At 36.2% G+C, this 17,749-nt stretch overlaps 1 protein-coding gene across 1 annotated transcript in view; it reads right to left on the bottom strand.

Annotated features, from left to right (window-relative positions):
• The window catches only part of Meox2 (mesenchyme homeobox 2), a 58,616-nt gene extending 41,251 nt beyond the window's left edge, over positions 1-17,365 (bottom strand). The window contains exon 1 of the mRNA XM_069996157.1: positions 16,504-17,365. Within this exon, the coding sequence (XP_069852258.1) occupies positions 16,504-17,017 (514 nt within the window). The 5' untranslated portion in view covers positions 17,018-17,365. The remainder of the gene's footprint in view (positions 1-16,503) is intronic.
• Positions 17,366-17,749: the final 384 nt, after the last annotated feature.

Raw genomic sequence — 17,749 nt, 5'->3', positions numbered from 1 at the left:
AACAAATAAAACCACATACATATGCTAATGTCACCATTATTGTTGAAAGTGATTCGTTCAGCCATCTTGAAAAATGCAAGTTCAGATATTTAAGTTCCTATTAAATAATAAGGTGAATTACAGAAGAAAGATTAAATAGGACATAATTAGTTTTAGTTTCACATCCTGCTCTTAAATATGCCCCTTTCTGAGCTCCAATCTTCATTCCAAGGGCACTGCTTTGATGGATTCTGGAATCCCTTCCATTTCTTTTTCAGTGTTTAGGATTAAATTTTGTTTGAACATCCCAGATAAGAGTTCCATGGCTGAGTGATATCATTAACCCTAGCATCCTATCCAGTTGTAGCATTCTGTGAATCTCCTTAAGCATAGCTTGCAGGTAGGTCTTATCAGCTCCAAAGTAGATGTGGAGAAAAAGGATGACATCATTTAAAAATCAAGCAAAGAAGACTTAGGAATGACTGAAAGTCACTTCACTTGAGTCACAGTCTTCATCAAAGTCTTCATCAAACATGGGAGGGTTAATACATAACCATCATATCTGTAAGTGGATTTTTTTCATGTTATCCTTGTGTTAATTCTCCCTTACCTTATCAAGATGACATGAATTTCATGCTGAAATTAATATTGCCCACACATTTAATCACTGAATCAGAAAGCAGAATACCTTGCCTTTCATTGTGATTATATCCAATAGTGTCCCGGAAATGCACTCTGCGTGTATGTGTAGTGCTGGGGGAATTCTGGGTTTTGTGCAAGCTAGGCCTAGGCATATGCTCAACCACTGTCTTGAATCCCCATTCTTAAAACAGTATTTTAGAATTAGGAAGCTTACTCATCTCGTGCCTGAGCCAAAAACCTAGTGAAATGGTAAATAAAGGATAGGAACCAAAGCATCCTAGGAACAAATTTTGTTTACATTTTGAGGAGCCAAAAATCCTACCCCGAATTTGATGCCTTCATTATTTTCACATGGTTTCTTATGCTTTTCTACAAAGGCCACAATCTATGGATTTTCATGGACCCATCATATGAGTAAAATGAGATGAAGACATGGTGACAAGTGCCATCCTCTTTTTGAAAGCTTTCTACAGCTCTCTGGATATTTTACCCTATGCTTCTTTATTATACCTACATCACATTGCTGTAACTGTTTCCATTCTCGTCTTCTTTACGCTATGATGGATCCTTCCTTGAATATCAGAGTATTCATTCATCTTAGTTGACCCACTATACAGTACATTTACAGAATTATATATGAGTTTGTGAATTATATTGCTATGGAAACAGCTATTGTCTTGGTGGGAGGAAACATCAGTATTGAAGTGAGATAGGTCCTGATTTCACACTAATGGCCATTTATCAGAGGAATTCTTTTCTGAGTTACTACCTTAACTAATGCAGTTTGATCTAAAGTAATAAGGTTGCATGTCAAGTGATTCAAAATGTTCCATTAAAAAGTGTAAAAGCAGAAACTTGGAAAAAATATATATTTGGAGTCATGTAGAGAAAATGTGAGAAAGTATTTATGTCTGACCTGAGAATAACACAACTACTTCATGAGGAAATCCTTTAATAACATCCTACTTGTGACTCTTGGGTTAAGCAGCCCCTCCCTAGTTCAGCACCTCTTTAGGACACAGTTAAATTATGAGTCCACTTTATTCCATCCGCTTTGAATAACATATTTAAATTTCCTATTGGCTTAGTATGGCTTTCTCACATCCTGAGTTTTCAAGACAAACAGTGCAATGTGGAAACCACCTATTTCTACTGTGCTTTAGCATGCATTCCACTGTGTTACTACATTTAACTACCATACTTAGTGTCTCAAGATTTTTTATAAAGGCATTTTGTTTCAAGGGGTTCCTTATGCAAAAATTGCATCTTACGTATGCAAATTGTGCCCATGAAAAAAACACTTCAAAGTGAGGGGTATTTTTATATTAATCTTTAGTAGAAGACAACTTGCATTAGTAATATAGATTGCCACATCCACACGTTAACCTACAAATGGCCACTAATAACATATGAGTAAAAAGTTTTAACATAAAAGTAAACTCATAAATTTCACCCACTGAAAACTAGTAAAATGTTTTCCTTAACCTTCTACACTGCCAGTAAAACTTTATTACAAATTATATTTGGTCTAGACTTACTCTGCTGCAAAAAAAAAAACCCTAAAACAATGATAAACTGGTAGCTGAGCACTTATTTTGGCTTGGTTTAATGCAACTGTATAAATTACATATAAATACATATATATATATATATTATATATATATATATATATATACATTCATGAATATTTCTTTTCTGTCTTCCTAAGTAATACCAAATGCAATTATTCGCATTTTTCCAGGTTTCTATATTTCAATGTATACTCTCAAGTCATAAATTCTAAAATGAATGTGCCCAGGGATATCACTGCCAATGTGTATATCAATATTGCTTTTATAATACCACAAATACCTAGCAGCTCAATCCTCAATTAATTCCCATTTAATCTCCATTAATGATGAATTCACTGGTGATTAGTCTCCTGGTTCTTCTAGACACCAAACTTTGTGGTTGTGATGTTTAATTGCATAATACATAGCACAGCCAAACCAGTCCAGATGTTCCACAGTATGGATGCGAGGCTCCCTATACGTCACTCCTCCTTTTGCTTTCCTGAATGCCAAGATGAGGCCTCATACTCTTTCTAAAACAACTTAAACTCGCCTCTAATAACTTCTGCTGTTTGTCAGCTCCCTGATCTGAAATTCTGAAATTCAGATCAAAGATTACAAAAGATCAAATCTTCTGAGAGACTTTAAATGTTAATAATTCTATGTCATTAATTGCTACTGTCTGATTCTATTAAGGTTTTATACTTTCACCCTGGAAAATCTAGCCTAGTTCCTGGCATGTTCCCCACCCTTTCCCAGAAAAAATGTTTTCCTCCCTATCCCTCAAGAGGCTTGGAAGAATCTCCCTAGTTGACCTTACATTTTTTAAGTAAGTTTTTATTATTTGCTTTCTCACTTCCAAATTCTAGTTTTTATACTCAGAGCCATTGCTTTGCTGTGCATTACTTCATATTGTGTAGTTACCATTTAATGATTTAATGTCTTTGTTTTTTTCTTGTAGTTTGATAACTACCCAAATCCTAGACTTATATTATACTAGGTTCAATTAATTTTTTTTGTATGTGTGCTGGTCCTAGGACTTCAACTCAGGGCCTGGACAATCTCCCTGATCTTTTTTTTTTTTTTTGCTTAAGTGGCAATGCACTACCACTTGAGCCACAGCTCCACTTCTGGCTTTTTTTAGCTAATTGGATGTAAGATTCTGGTGGATTTTCCTGCCAGGATTGCTTCTAATCTGATCCTTCTATCTCAGCCTCCTGAGTAGTTAAGATCTCAGCCATGAACCACTGGCATCCAGCTCAATTAATAACTTTTAGAATATCAAGAATATCTTTTATTATAGTACATATTTGGGCAATAAAAGCAAAACGTCCTCAAGCAAAATGTGCTCTTTATATTTTACATTTGGATGCACTGCAAAGTTTAATTATATAAGCCTTCTATGGTATTTGAATTCACACAATTCCTTTCTCTGTTGCGTAATGCCCATCCTCAGTGCATCTTTTGGTTAACAGCAGTAGCTTAGTGTTTTTGTTTAGAAGCTGTATCCAACTGAAATAATGGTAGATGCATTAATGTATCCTATATCTATACTGACCAATACATCAGCCTGAAGCCACACATATCTACTGACTACTTAAAATTTGGACATGAGTCAAATTTTCCATTTCATTCACTTAATTCAAATGTAAGTAGCCCTGTGTGTCTTGTGGCTATTGTTTTATAACACCAGACAACATCACTTCCATTAACAATAACCACAGGTACACAATTTTTACTAAAAATGATTATACATTATTGTAATCCATAAGTTGCAAGGAAAATACGTAGAATTCTAGTTTGCTGGTTTTCTGAACTTTTCAACCATGGAGCAAGATTATTCTACACTTTCAGTCCTCAATCATGACCATACATAGGAATCACCTGGAACATTAAAAAATACAAGAAGTAAAAAGATGAAATTCTTTTGGAAAAAATTGGGTCAATGTAAGGGAAACACGAGATGATACAAATAGTACTAATATGACAAGCACTGATAAATATTGAACAGAATAAGAACTTGAAAGATCATAATACTTTTGTTTCTTTCTACTTTTAATATTGTAATTTTCTAATATCAAATTTTACAAATGCCAAGTCTACTTTAGGTTATCTTAATCCTAATTTATGGTCATCATAAGAGTGCGCTTGTTGGTATATAGCATGAGTGTTGCTGCTCTGAATAAGCATATGACATGTTGGTGGAAAAAGCAAGAAATATAAAATATCTTATATTTATTTTTCCTTAAGCATAAAAGTATTTAGTGAAACTGAGCCTGTATTAGGGTTGTGGAAAGCAGATTCTGATTGTCAAAGGATACTGTAACATCAACTGATTTTTCACCTCTGTGAAAACAAATGCTGCTGAGTGCCAATGGCTCATGCCTGCTGAGTGCCAGTAGCTACTCAAGAGGCTGAGATCTGAAGATCACACTGCAAAGCCAGCCCGGGCAAGGAAAGTCTGTGAGACTCTTATCTCCAATAAAACACTCAGAAAACTGGAAGTGGCACTGTGGCTCAAGTGACAGAGCACTAGCCTTGAGCTGAAGTGCTGAGGGACAGTGCCCAGGCCCAGATTTCAGGCCACATGACCAATAAAAATAAAAATAAATAAACAAACAAATAAATAAATAAATAAATAAAGAGTCCTACATAGAATTGAATTAATTCTAAAAGAGATATATAAGTAGGAGCAGAAAAATTGTTATGGAATGGTATGAAATAAAATGGATTGGGTGTGTTACTACGTAGAACACAGAACGGTAACCCAACCTACTGGAAAGAGGAATTTTTAATATAAATCAATAAGGTGGAAGGAGAATTTGAATGTGTTTGAGACATAGTTGTGTTTAGAAGAAAAAAAGAAAGAAAATCTATTTAATAGTTATATTTATTATATGTGTATATATATATATATATATTATCTAAGGATGAAAAATGAGTTGTTTATTGTCTACTTGTAATAGCGATTTTCTTTATTACTTGATCTGAAGCCAAAAAAGGCAAACACACTATAAGTAAACCGCAAATAGAACAAAACTTACTTAAGCTTTTTAAAAAAGGAACAGATTCTTCAGTTTACAAATGGTTACCTAAAACAGATTATTATTTACCTAAATATCTATTACTTACAGCAAAGTTCATCTGTACATGGGCTTTAAAATATTAAATTTTCAAAGAGAAGGCACCAATGTTTGATAAGAAATGTACTCGTTATCTTGCCCATGTAAATTGCAACTCCTCTGTATGGTATTCTCACAATAAAAAAATATCAAATTTGAACTTGATATGGATATTACATAAGGTGTTAAAAATCACAGCACTTTGGTCATTGCTACCAGAGCTACTTCATGAGAAAAATAGGAAATTCAAATTAAGAAAAATTACCTGTGTTAACATTCATAAAACAAGCATGAAAAGTGACTGAGGTCATCATAAATGTAAATCTAAATAGCAGTAGACTATACACAATTTTGTCAAGATACATTTTGTTTACTCAACATTAGTACCCAATGCTTTATAAATATTGCTTAAATTTATGAGAGGAAACTAAAATCTTAATGTTTCAAAACATTTTGTGCAAGTTTCCTTGTATGGGTGCTAGACCGAAGGATATGAAAGCCAGATGCTCCTCCTAGGCTAAAGGAACAGACATTACTTGACTTCTCTGGACACATGCTGTCTTGGCAGAAATAGGCTCCTTGGGCTTAATCATGTGTGAGTCCCTTCAAGTTTTATTATAGTTCTAAATTTGGTTATCTGTTTAAATATTCCAATGCACTGAGAAAGCTACAAATCAAATTTAAGCTGAAATCAATGAATTAATGAATGAACTAGTATAAATAACGAGGACTTTATTTCATTTTTTGTCATTGTTGTGTGTCACTGAACATCTAATGTTTTGTCCTTATTCTGACTTTTCTCTCTCCTCCTACTAGCTCTTCTATATTAAACAGAGGAACAAACACTACATTTATTTTTTTATTTTTTGCTGGTGCTGGGGCTTGACTCTGGGCATGAGCTCTGTCCCTGAGCTTCTTTGGCTCGAGGCTAGCAGTCTTCCACTTGAGCCCCAACTTCATTTCTGGCTTTTTTTGTGATTAATTGGAGAGAAGAGAGTCACTGACTTTCCTGACCCAGCTGACTTCAAAGTATAACCCTCATATCTCAGCCTCCTAAGTAGCTAGATTACTGGAATGAGCCACTGACACCTGGCAATCACTACATTTCTTAAAGGATGAAATGTGAAATCAACAGCTTTGAAAAAAAGCTAACTCTGCATTTGGGATTTTAGTTACCTGTTTTATAATTACATTGTTTACACAAAAATAACTGCTGAAGACCAGTAGATATAATCATGTTCAGTTTCTGTAAAGTCTATTTTGAATTCTCCATAGTGCACTGGGTTGTAGGACAGAAATGTCCCCCATGTCTTAGGTCTTCAAGTCAAGAGTTTTGCTGCTCTGTGTTCCCACAACTTGAACAATTATTTTTTCAGTACTAACTATATACAAATAAATGAATGAACCGTCTTCTTTGTAAAAGGAATTGCCCCAAAATAGGGCCTATCTCATGCATTTTATGTAGGATAAAATGCTTTCACTTTTTTGTAAGATTTGTGTAGTTGCTATTTGTAAGGGTGTCCAAATAAAACTGCTAAAAATAACGAAGAGCTGAAATACATGAATTCTCTCTACAAAGTGTGATACATAGTAGAAAAATGCCCCTCACCCATCTTCCCAGTTAATAGCTTTAACAGAGAAATGATATTTTATTAGTAATATCTGAATCCATTTAATTTGAGTTTTCCCTCTTGTACTCTCTTAAAGACAGAATTGCTTCCTTTGTTTTGTCAGTATATTTTCTCAATAGAAAAAAAATTGATGGAGTGGTGGTAAGAGACACTAAAGAACCAGAAACAAGAAGATCCCCAAGAAAAGATTCTTCAGAATAGGACTTTTAAGACTTGTGAAGGCAACTACAACTTGCCAGATAATTTAATTAGAAATCAGCCTATATTCACAGGGGAAAAAAAGCGTATAGACTATTTTAAATTTATACCAAGCAGCCCTTCTTTTTTGAATATATTTTTATTGTAAAGATATTGTACAGAGGAGTTACAGTTACAAGAGCAAGGTAATGAGTCCATTTCCTATCAAGCATTATTACCCCCACTTTTGTTTTTACCCTACCAACCCTTTCCTTCCCACCTCCCATACTCCTCCCCACCCCCCCTCCCACCCCCTACTCCCCTCACCACAGCAATGTTGTAAAGTTCATTTTCAACATAGTGTCTTGTACATCTATCTCGTTACCACGGGTCATCCTGTATTCTTATTTCTGCATTTTGTTATTTCCCTTCCCCTACCCAATAGCAATATATGTAATAAAAATAAAAACAGGTACTATAGAAGAGTACACACCCACAATACAGTGATGGATGACAAACATAATAACTCTTACAGAAGCAGACATTCTTCTAAGTATATTGTGCATGTAAACTCAGCTTAATTTGAGGAAAAGTAACTGAAGAGAAGTTTTATTGTTGGCCTATGTGGCAGCTAGTAAGAGAGAGAAATCGAGCAACAGTTGAGTCTTCCCGTGTGACCCTCCTATCTGTTTCCCATATTTCTCCTTCTTGGTCTGCATTCGTTCAGGTTGACCTTGATGCACTTCATCCACATGTCTTCTGTGCTCTGGATACTGGTTACATTTGGCCAATGGAAGCAACAGAAGACTGGCTACCCCAAGGCAGTTTACCGGACGATACTCGATATCTACTGTAATCCTGCACCTGAGGTCCAAACTTTGCCAGAAGGCTTCTGTCCGGATGTTCTTACCAAATGGATTCTAGTGAGAGCTCCTTCTGTTTGCCAACTGAGGTTTAGGGGAGCTATTATTTTCCAATTGTGGACAGATCCTGGGTGATTCATCATTTCCTGTTGCTTTCCTACAAACTGCCCAGCATCAAATGATTCTTATTTAAGTCTCTTCAATTCTCCCTTAGAGGATTCATCCACTTCCTTACCTGATATGCTAAGAAATAAGACAGGCTTTTATGATGTGTCAATTAGGACTAAATGTGCCCGCAACTTCCGGGCATCCAAGAATAAATAAGATACAGAAAGCCTCACTTTCAGGAAACAGAATGGGATTGGAAGAAAAAATATCTATAGTTGCCTGGAAATTGAGCATGGATGTTCATAGAACAAGAATTCTGGAAATGTGGGCGGCAGCAGGCCCCCAGATTTGGATGCCTGAACTCTGGCTTTCCTGTCATTTCAATCTGGATCAAAAGTTTACTTAAACATACAGTCTCGTTTAATTCACCCAGACCCGTTTATATTTCAAATGAGAAAAAAAAAGGAATTTCTATGTAAACATAGCATATGGTTGGGGAGATTTTAATTGTTAAAGGCAGTAAAAGGAAAGCTCTCTTTCATTTTGAAAAATATCAAATGAGGGGATACCACTGGAGTTCAATATACACAGTGCAAAAAGACCATTTTGATGGTTTTTAAAATGTAAAGGCCATTCATTAAACTACTGACATCCTGTAAAATAAAACATTTTACCCATCTAGTTCTAAGTTTTGGCTAGGATAGTGCTGTTGTTCTGTGTGCTTTATCTACCCAAATAAATCAGTAATTTGTGAAGTTTATTTTCATTGTTCACTTGTTAAGAGTCATTTCTCATCTTATTTTTGCATAAATCAGTAATTTGTGAAGTTTATTTTCATTGTTCACTTGTTAAGAGTTATTTCTCATCTTATTTTTGCGGTAACATGTATACATCATTTTAGTTTGCTTTTTTTTTCAAATGACTAAGAATACTCATCTAAAAATTTACTGAATGGTTCAGACAGGAAAGAAACTACCTCTGCAGATAGTGAACATATTTTATTTACTGCATTGCAAGTAGCTATCACATTGCAAAAACTAAGTTTATCTAGATGTTACTTCTGGCAAAACGTTAAGGATAGCTTTTTCAAAGAATAAAATTGCAGGCTTTTAAACTCCACTGGCAAGTGCTAGCCTAAGTTGAAGTCTGCTGGTACCTTTCCTCAGAGCCTGTGGGATGATTTCATCGAAATTATATTCTTGCCCTCTCTCATAGAAGATAACTAGGGATTTCTTGTTTTCCTTGTAGAATCATGGGAATCACTTGAAGTGAATTAAGAATAGTGAGCTAAAAGAAGAGAAAAACAAAAGAAAACACAAACTGCAGGGAACTTGGCAGGTTTGACTTTTATGACTAGCATTGATTACTAGTCCTAGCCTGCTGGAGTCTCCACACAGCTTTACATGCTAGAAACGTAATATTTTAGTTTTCAATTGAAACATTCAACATCACATTACAGCAGTAGAATGTAGAATGTTGAATCTTTAGTTAAATTTACATTGTCAAGAAATTTAATTTGGAATTTTCTAGATTAGTACACACAACTATATAGGAAATCTAACTGCTGCATTCTAGCTAACACAGCACCTTCACCGCTATCCTAGCTTTACAAGTAAACATTCTAATAAAACACAACACAAGCTAATAGCTATAGAAATTAAACATCATAAATTCTCAGCACTGCAATACTGAATACCACATATTCATATTTTCAACTAATGGAGCCAATATAAGCTTCAATGAACCCAAAGAGTTAGGAAAGTGAGGACACAGTGTTTAGAGATGTATTTGAAGCAAGTTTAGTTTAAACTTTTGAAAATCAACAGTCTTTCAGTCTAAAATTTTAATCAATAATAACCTAAAGTTTTTATGACTGTAAGTTATACATAGTAAGCATGTTATATTTTCAATAACTATAAAAATCCCAAAAATTGAGGATTTAAGTCACTAGTGTAATCAAGTACATTAGATTCAGTAAACCTGGACGTAAATGCAAAATTTTGAGAATTCATAGTAGTAATATATAAAGTAATGATATAAACAAATTTTTCTATATATCTAGAATAGAAAAGGAAGCATGATAGTTTTTTAAAGTCTCTCTCACAGAAATCTTTCACAAAAAATATTTAGATTCAAAAAGTTTTGCCTAAATATTCCTGTTCACATGCAGAAGAGACCAAAACCAAAATATCTTCAGAACCCTATAAAAACCAAAAATGCCAATACCTGCTTCATAATTTACACACACGTAATGTGCAAATTCAAAAATGAAATGATGTCTAATACTTTGCACATGGAATTTTTTATTGTGTATTTCAATTTTCAAAGGTAAAGAAAACCTCCCGATTACTCCATTTTATTACACATAAATAAATGTTTACAAAGTAGCAGTTAATTTAGTAATACAGTTGTTAAAAGGTTAAAACATACTTTCTCTGAAATAGAAAAGCAGCATTTGAGATCTGTAACTTATAAATAAATAGAAAAGTCATTTTTTTGCATGATAAAATATGAAGTGCAACTTTCTGAATGGGAAAACAATTTATCTATACTTTTACAATGGAAGTAAAATTTGCAAAAAAAAAAAATTAAATCCTCTTAGAGGGGAGCATCAGAAATGGGTGCTGGAGGCTTTTGCCTGTTATCATAGCTACTCAGGAAACTGAGGATTGTTCTTCAAAGCTAGCCCAGGTGGAAAAGTCCCTGCGATTCTTATCTTCTATTAATCACAAAAAAGAAAGAAACAGAAAGAAAAAACAACAAGCAGGAAGTAGAGCTGTGGCACAATTGGTAGAACACTAATCTGAGCAAAAGAAGTACAAGGACAGTGCCTAGGTTGGGTTCAAGCCTCAGAAATGGCACAAAATAAGAAACAAAAAAGAACACAAAGAAGGAAGGAAGGAAGGAAGGGAAAAGGAAGGAAGGAAGAAAGGAAGGAAGGAAGGAAAGAAGGAAGGAAGGAAGGAAGGGAAGAAAGAAAATGACAACAATATTTACATTATTTCAGCCTTAAAATAGATAATAGAAATTGAACCCTGAGATCTCAATGACCAGTGTCATAATGTATTTTACAATATAATTGTCAGATAATCTACAAGCTTTTTTGTAGTTGCAATGATGACTGTGATTTCAGAGTTTTGCCTACACTTTTCTATATGCCGTTGCTCTTTATGGCCTCAGCTCAAAACAGCTATTCAGAGCAGTCGTAAGAAATATAGGGACCATATTAAATTGTTATCTTTATGTACTTTTAAAAATATAGTTAATGAGTAGACCATATTAGCAAGTGAGATGGATAATATATGAAAATTTAAAAGGACAATAAAATTATTATTGAATAAATATGTCAAATACAAAATGCATTCTATCTACTCAAGTTCTAATTTGTGAAATTGTGACTTGAATTGTGTTTCTTTCTTTCTCTTCTCTCCTTTGTAAAATTTTTAATAGTTGAAATTAACCAATGATACCTTCAGCATGGAAAAGCAATAAGTGTGCGTATTAAGAATTTGTCTTCACTCATTATGATGACAATCGGTGGGCAATGAATTAATGAAGAATTAACTTCTTTCACAAAATGTTTTATTATTACTAAAAAATATGGCGATTTGGAAACTTTGAGGAAGATTGAAAATCAGAGATAGAAAATTTGAGAGATAAACAGTCTGTAACAATTAACTGAGCAAATGTTGAGGAACTCTTACATAAAATTTACTTTATAGTGTATTTCTACCAGTAATATTGACCAATTACAACTTTCATAGCACTGTTTATAAATGGATGCCCTCTGAAATTTTAGATATAAAGCAATAAGATGAGCATTGTTGAAAACTAAAATGTGTTATTCTATTGCACTTTTTTATTTGAAGTAAAAATCTAAAACACTCACAAGTATTTGTTTTGTGTTTTAAGCTGTTGACATTTAAAATATACTAAATGAATAAAAATGTCCAAGCAAAGTAATAAATAATACAATTATAGGTAGACACTTTTCACACTAGTTTATTAAATTGTTAGCAAGCTAACACTTTTAAATTTCCCCATTATATATGAAACTAGTTTCCCGAATTTCCCTTCAAAGAGAATATCTTAATTTTTATTTATAATTAATTTCTTTAAATGATTGTCTTGCAGTCAATAGTGTAAATTGTGCATTTTGACAATAGGATGAAAGGTAGGTGTATTTAAACACAGAGAGAAAATAATTACCATAATGTTCCCCCCCCCCCCACAGTGGGCTAGTAGAAACCAGTCTAGGAGGCATTAATATAACTTTTATGGATTGTTATTGTAAAGCAAAGGTGAGTACTTTAAGTATGCAGTATTGAGATTTTAATCCGTGTAAAAGCTTAGATGTTGCTCCCTTGCATTTAAGCCTTTCCTTTACCAACTACAAATGAGGAGATTTACATTGAACTAGAAACAGCATACTTTAATTCGCAGTTTTCCTTCCATTCATTTCTGGCCTTAATGTTAATTCTAAAGGAATTCCGGCTCTTGACTTATGAATGTAATCTTTGGGTAATGCTCATATAGGTCATTCATAGCTACAATTATTATCTTATGTCAAGTCAGCACTTAAAACAGTTTACACCTAAAATTAAGCTAACACTCCAAGAAAAATAAAAACTAAAATTTATATTTTATATTTCGTAGCTTTGAGATATTTGAATTTTCAATAGCTGTTATCTTCAGGATCCAGCTTATTACTTTTATTAATTCTAAAGAATACAGTGAAAGTTTATACTTAAGCAATGCTGAAGTGAGTAATAAAGTCATCTTTTTTAAAGAAAACATGATGATCAAAATATCTAGGAAAAATACAATACTAGAGTTAAATTGGAGTAAGACAGTAACTCTGGCTTTAACATTGTACCTACTAACCATAATAATTTCTTGACACTCAATCATATAGATAGATAAAGTTTGAAAATAAATATTTTATAGTCTAGTAGCTATAAAGCATTTGCCATCTTTAGTCTAATATGACTCAAATCTAGTAAAACACACTTTATCAAATAATCCCCTACCCCCCTTCTCCTCTGTTGGATATATTTGCTTTTTAAAATAAGGCAAGTATTTATTTTCTTTAGACTAATCTGATTAAAATTATCTGCATGTTTATGTTATAGAATGCTTGCATAAAAGTAAGAATGATTTTCATCCCTTTCATTACATTGTTTGGAGAACCATCTCATATAATTCAAGCCAAAAAAATCACACTATTTATAGACTTTTTTTAGATCATTTGCTCTGTGTGATTGTTTTAAGTAGAGTTGTAAAGTTTTGACTATTAAGAGTCCCTTTGAAGGTGTGGCAGATGTTGGCATGGTAAAGACGGCTGGAAAACATAGCAGGTTCAATCTTACAAAAATGGTCAGCCCATGAAAAATGTTTAACATAAAAAAATGTGGCATACTTTTTATCAACCTCAGTAATTTGAAATTGTCAATAAACTACAAGTGGAGCCTAAAGTCTAAATATATCCATTTTTATACCACTATGCTTTTTGAGTTTGTTAACATGTAGATTTATGTATGTCTGTGAAGGTGAAATGCATATTATGATCCATTACTATGAACCAAATGTAAGATTTATAAATATTTTAGCTGTTTTTCAACATTTTCTGGCACTATTTCTACTATAACTTAATTTGGTCATAGATAAAACATGCATACAGTCCTAGTATAAGATGCAGTGATATGAAATTTTTATTCCAAATTTCCAGGAGATTTAGATATTACATTTATGCTCAACCAAAAAAATACATCATAACTGCACACTTCCTTACAAAATATAAGTGATTTTCACTTTTCATTAATTTTTTCTCATACAATTGCAAGAGTCTAGAAATTAATTAATTTCTTGAAAAGAAATATTGAAAGTTTGAAAGTAAGCCATTAATTACACAAAATTGTGTTCATGTAACACATGAGGGAAAATATAGTTCAAATATTTAGTATGTGTAAGAAAGTATAACAATGGAATCTGTTGAACTCATAAATAGAAGGAAGGGTATGCAGAGGAATGATGAAGGAGGTGAGTTTGATTGGTATATATTGTACATATGTATAGAAATGACACTGAAATTCATTGTACAACTAACATATGCAAAGAAAAAAATCTTTTCAAGAACAATTGTAATCATTTTCCATGTTGTTTTAGTTCCTGCTAGAATATGAAATGAAATAACTTTGAACACTCATTATAGAAGATGAAATGTATTATCGTTACAGGAGAAGGGTATCTTGAATGTAAATATATCTAACGATCTAACAAATATTTACTCAGACCCAGCAATTGGCAAATTGAATTCTATTTTCAATAAGTGTACATTAATCACTGTGATGTTTCCTTTTATTTAACCAAATAGCCCTTCAATATATTCTGATCAAAGAAAAATTTTATTCTAAGTCCCCAGTGGTTTTTATCTTTGGCAAAGAGTAGCTTCCCCCCCCCATTCAAGTTGAAATTGACTGATACTTTAAGAAGATGACACAAGTTTTTGCTTCTGCATTTCTTAGTACCCTAATAATCGGCTTTAAATGTAAAAATAAGCTTTATTTTGTTATATGACTTTTATTTATGAAGGGGATGGTAAGGATTTGATTAGCTAGAGTTTATGAAAATAGGGTCATTTAAAGGGTCGGTTTTTGAATCCTACTTTCTCTGATTGTCCCTACCAAAAATAATGTATGTCTTTTAAGGATTCTAGGAGTCGTGAGGAGCAATCAATCACATAGATTTCTCATGCAGAAAGTAAAAGTGAATGATCAGGTCTGGAAATTCCAAAAGAATCTGACGATCCTGCATTGCAATTGTCCTCTGAAAGCTACTACTGTCAAAAGAACTGTCCATGAAACCATCATGAGATTCAAAAACTGATTTTTATAGCTAATGAAAATGGAAACTCTCTTTAGATTAACCTTGCAACTAATTGTCTAAAGAGAACTTCATTGGCAGTTAATGAAATCTGTTAAGGAATGATTGACCCGTATTGGTAACTTCTTTAGATATAAACTGATTTGTGATGGGGCATTAAAAGTTTATACTTGACCTTGAAAATAAAAAGTTAGATTTGTGACTGTCAGGGACAAACTTGCATGGTAAATACTGGAGGAGAACCGACACCTCTCCACAAGGTACCATGAAGTGCGTATCTCAGTTATCCTCATTTACATAGTATCTTGTCCAAAGTTTCACAGAAGCTAAACATTTTCTTAATCCTTCAAACTTGATATCAGAGATGACCTTTTTAGGACTTTTATGGCAGAATTACACCAGAGAAGAATATGAATGCAAGTGTTACGTTAAGCAGATGATAACTTTCAAAACTTTAGAACCCAAGTGGCCCTCTCTCTCACAGTGGAGGGAAATTCACAACTTCTTTCACTCGTGCGTATCTTTTACATCTTTATAAGAGCGTTGAAGAGTTGCAAAGGTTTTCAGTTCCTCTAGATTACTAGAAAAGCACTAGCCCCCTTAGGCTTCTAGTTCAAGGAGACTTTTCCTGTTGCTCGCTTGACTGCTGCCTCATACACTCCTGCAACGCCTGTGTCAACTAGCTTAGCATCCATCCTCAGGCATGAAGCAAGCTAGGAGTACCGAGTCCCGTAGTCCGGTACCCCAAATGGGAGAGGATTCACTTTTTCACTTTTGAGTCTCAGATTCTCCTCACTCCTACATGCGTACTAACTTTCATAAAGAATCAGCGGTTCTTCAAGAATCTCAGTATCTCCGTATTTACAGTTCTCTAATACCTTGCTCAAAACCCTCTAAATTCCTAGATAATTCCTTCTTCCCCCCAAAGAAGGAGAAAACGTTTATCATTTAAAATAAGGTGCGGTGAAAAGATCCCTGATATCAGAAGGGGGGGAAAAAAGAAAACCTAAAACTTTTTTCTCATGTGCTTTGCCAAGTTCCACTGCAAGTTCCAAATATCGTGAAAGAACTTGGAAGTCCAGTGAGCGACGGGGAGAATCAAGCCACTCAGGAGTTGGGAATTTGCAAGCGAAAAGTCCAGGAGCTCCCTGGCACGCATGCACGCAGCATGGGGCGCGCTGCCGCACCGACACCCCCGCCCCTCAGCCGGGAGGGATAGTCACGCTTCACAATTGATTTTATATAGTCACTTGCTTATTCCCTCCCTCCCCCCTCCACACACACACACCACCACCACCACCACCATCACAGCCTCTGGAACTTGGGATCTTGGAGAACTTAGGGCTGCTGGCTGTACACGTGTGTTCCTCAGGGAAACCCGTGTCCCCAAAAAGTTGTCTGGCTGAATTTGGCCATGGAAAGCCCAAGGAAGGCAAGAGCCCTATTTCTCATCTTCCCTGGGACCTCTTCCCTGGCATCGCCCCCTCCATTCCCACCTCCTCCTTCTCCTGTCGGGACACCTCGCCTGCCCAGAGGTGTACACCCTTACCCGAGCTGTCGCTTTTCCTCTTGCTGCCGCTTCTCTTCTCCACCTCGGCGGGTGACAGCGCTTGGCGGCCGTAGTCTCCCGGTGCGCACGCCGCGCCGGTCGGAGTGCTGGAGCCCAAACTGGATGAGTTGGAACACAAGACAGGAGGGCTGCTCCCCAATTCCGGGGGCCCTCCCGAGTCGGTCTGGAGACAGAGACTGTGCCGAGCGGCGCTCGGTGGGGAGGACATCTGCGGGAGGTGCCAGTTGGTTTGCAGAGCCTGGTGCTGCTGCTGCTGGTGATGGTGGTGGTGGTGATGGTGGTGGTGGTGGTGTCCCCGGTGATGCTGGCTGGCAAACATGCCCTCTTCGTTGGGGTATCCCGCGATTATGCAAGACGAGGAAGAAGTTGAGAGTTCGGGGTAGGACATATGGTCGGATCTTCCATGGAGGGCGAGGGAGGACTGGGAGAAGGGGTGCAAGCCTTGCGCTGTGGCGTGCGGGCTGCGCAGGCAGCCAAAGAGCGGGTGTTCCATAGCATGCAAATCTCGGGGTCCAAGCAGACGCGTTCTCGATGGTTCCAAACGCCGCCACCACCCTCTGTCACTTTTTACTGGAAACCGTGTGACTTGACCCCCCCTCCCTCTCTCTCTCTCCCTCCCAAAGTAAGAGCGGCGCGCTTTTCTGCAGAAGCTCGGCTAATCCCGGTCTTGGAGCCCTAGCGGCCAGTCTCCTTTACATAGAAACCCTGGGACCCGCAGGAGCGTCCCTCGAAGCTGCTCAGATGTCAAGGGTAGGAGAGACCGAAGCCAAAAGAAGGTGGTCCCAGAGAACTGCATTCAGGGGGAAATGGCTCTGAGAGGTTATAAATAGAGTGTAACGTGAGCTGGGGGCTGGCTTAGGAGCCCGGAGCTGACCACAGGCAAACTCCCTCCAAATCTCCCGCTCAGTCTGCGCCGCCGCGCGCGCTCCTTTCCACCGCCCTGAGCTGCCTGGGCAGAAGCGGCACGTCCACGCCCGCTGGGCCCGGGCAGCCTCCGGGAAGGCAAGCCCAGATGCCGGGTGGTGGCTGAGTCCCGCCGGGACGGGCAATGGCTCCACCCCCGAAGGCTCCGGGCAGCTTAAGTCAGTCCCCCACCCCCGTCCACACACACAACTCCCCCAATTCCCTCATAGAGTTTCCTATCCACTCCCTATTCTGGGGAAGTTTGAGTTTGCCACTAACATGAGGGAACTGTCACCTGCAAGAAAGCGGGGAGAGCGCCTTG

Source organism: Dipodomys merriami, unplaced genomic scaffold (genome assembly GCF_024711535.1).
Source record: "Dipodomys merriami isolate MVZ:Mamm:240054 unplaced genomic scaffold, mDipMer1.0.p SCAF_5, whole genome shotgun sequence".
In the NCBI taxonomy this organism is placed as follows: Eukaryota; Metazoa; Chordata; class Mammalia; order Rodentia; family Heteromyidae; genus Dipodomys; species Dipodomys merriami.
This window is presented reverse-complemented; position numbering and strand designations above follow the sequence as displayed.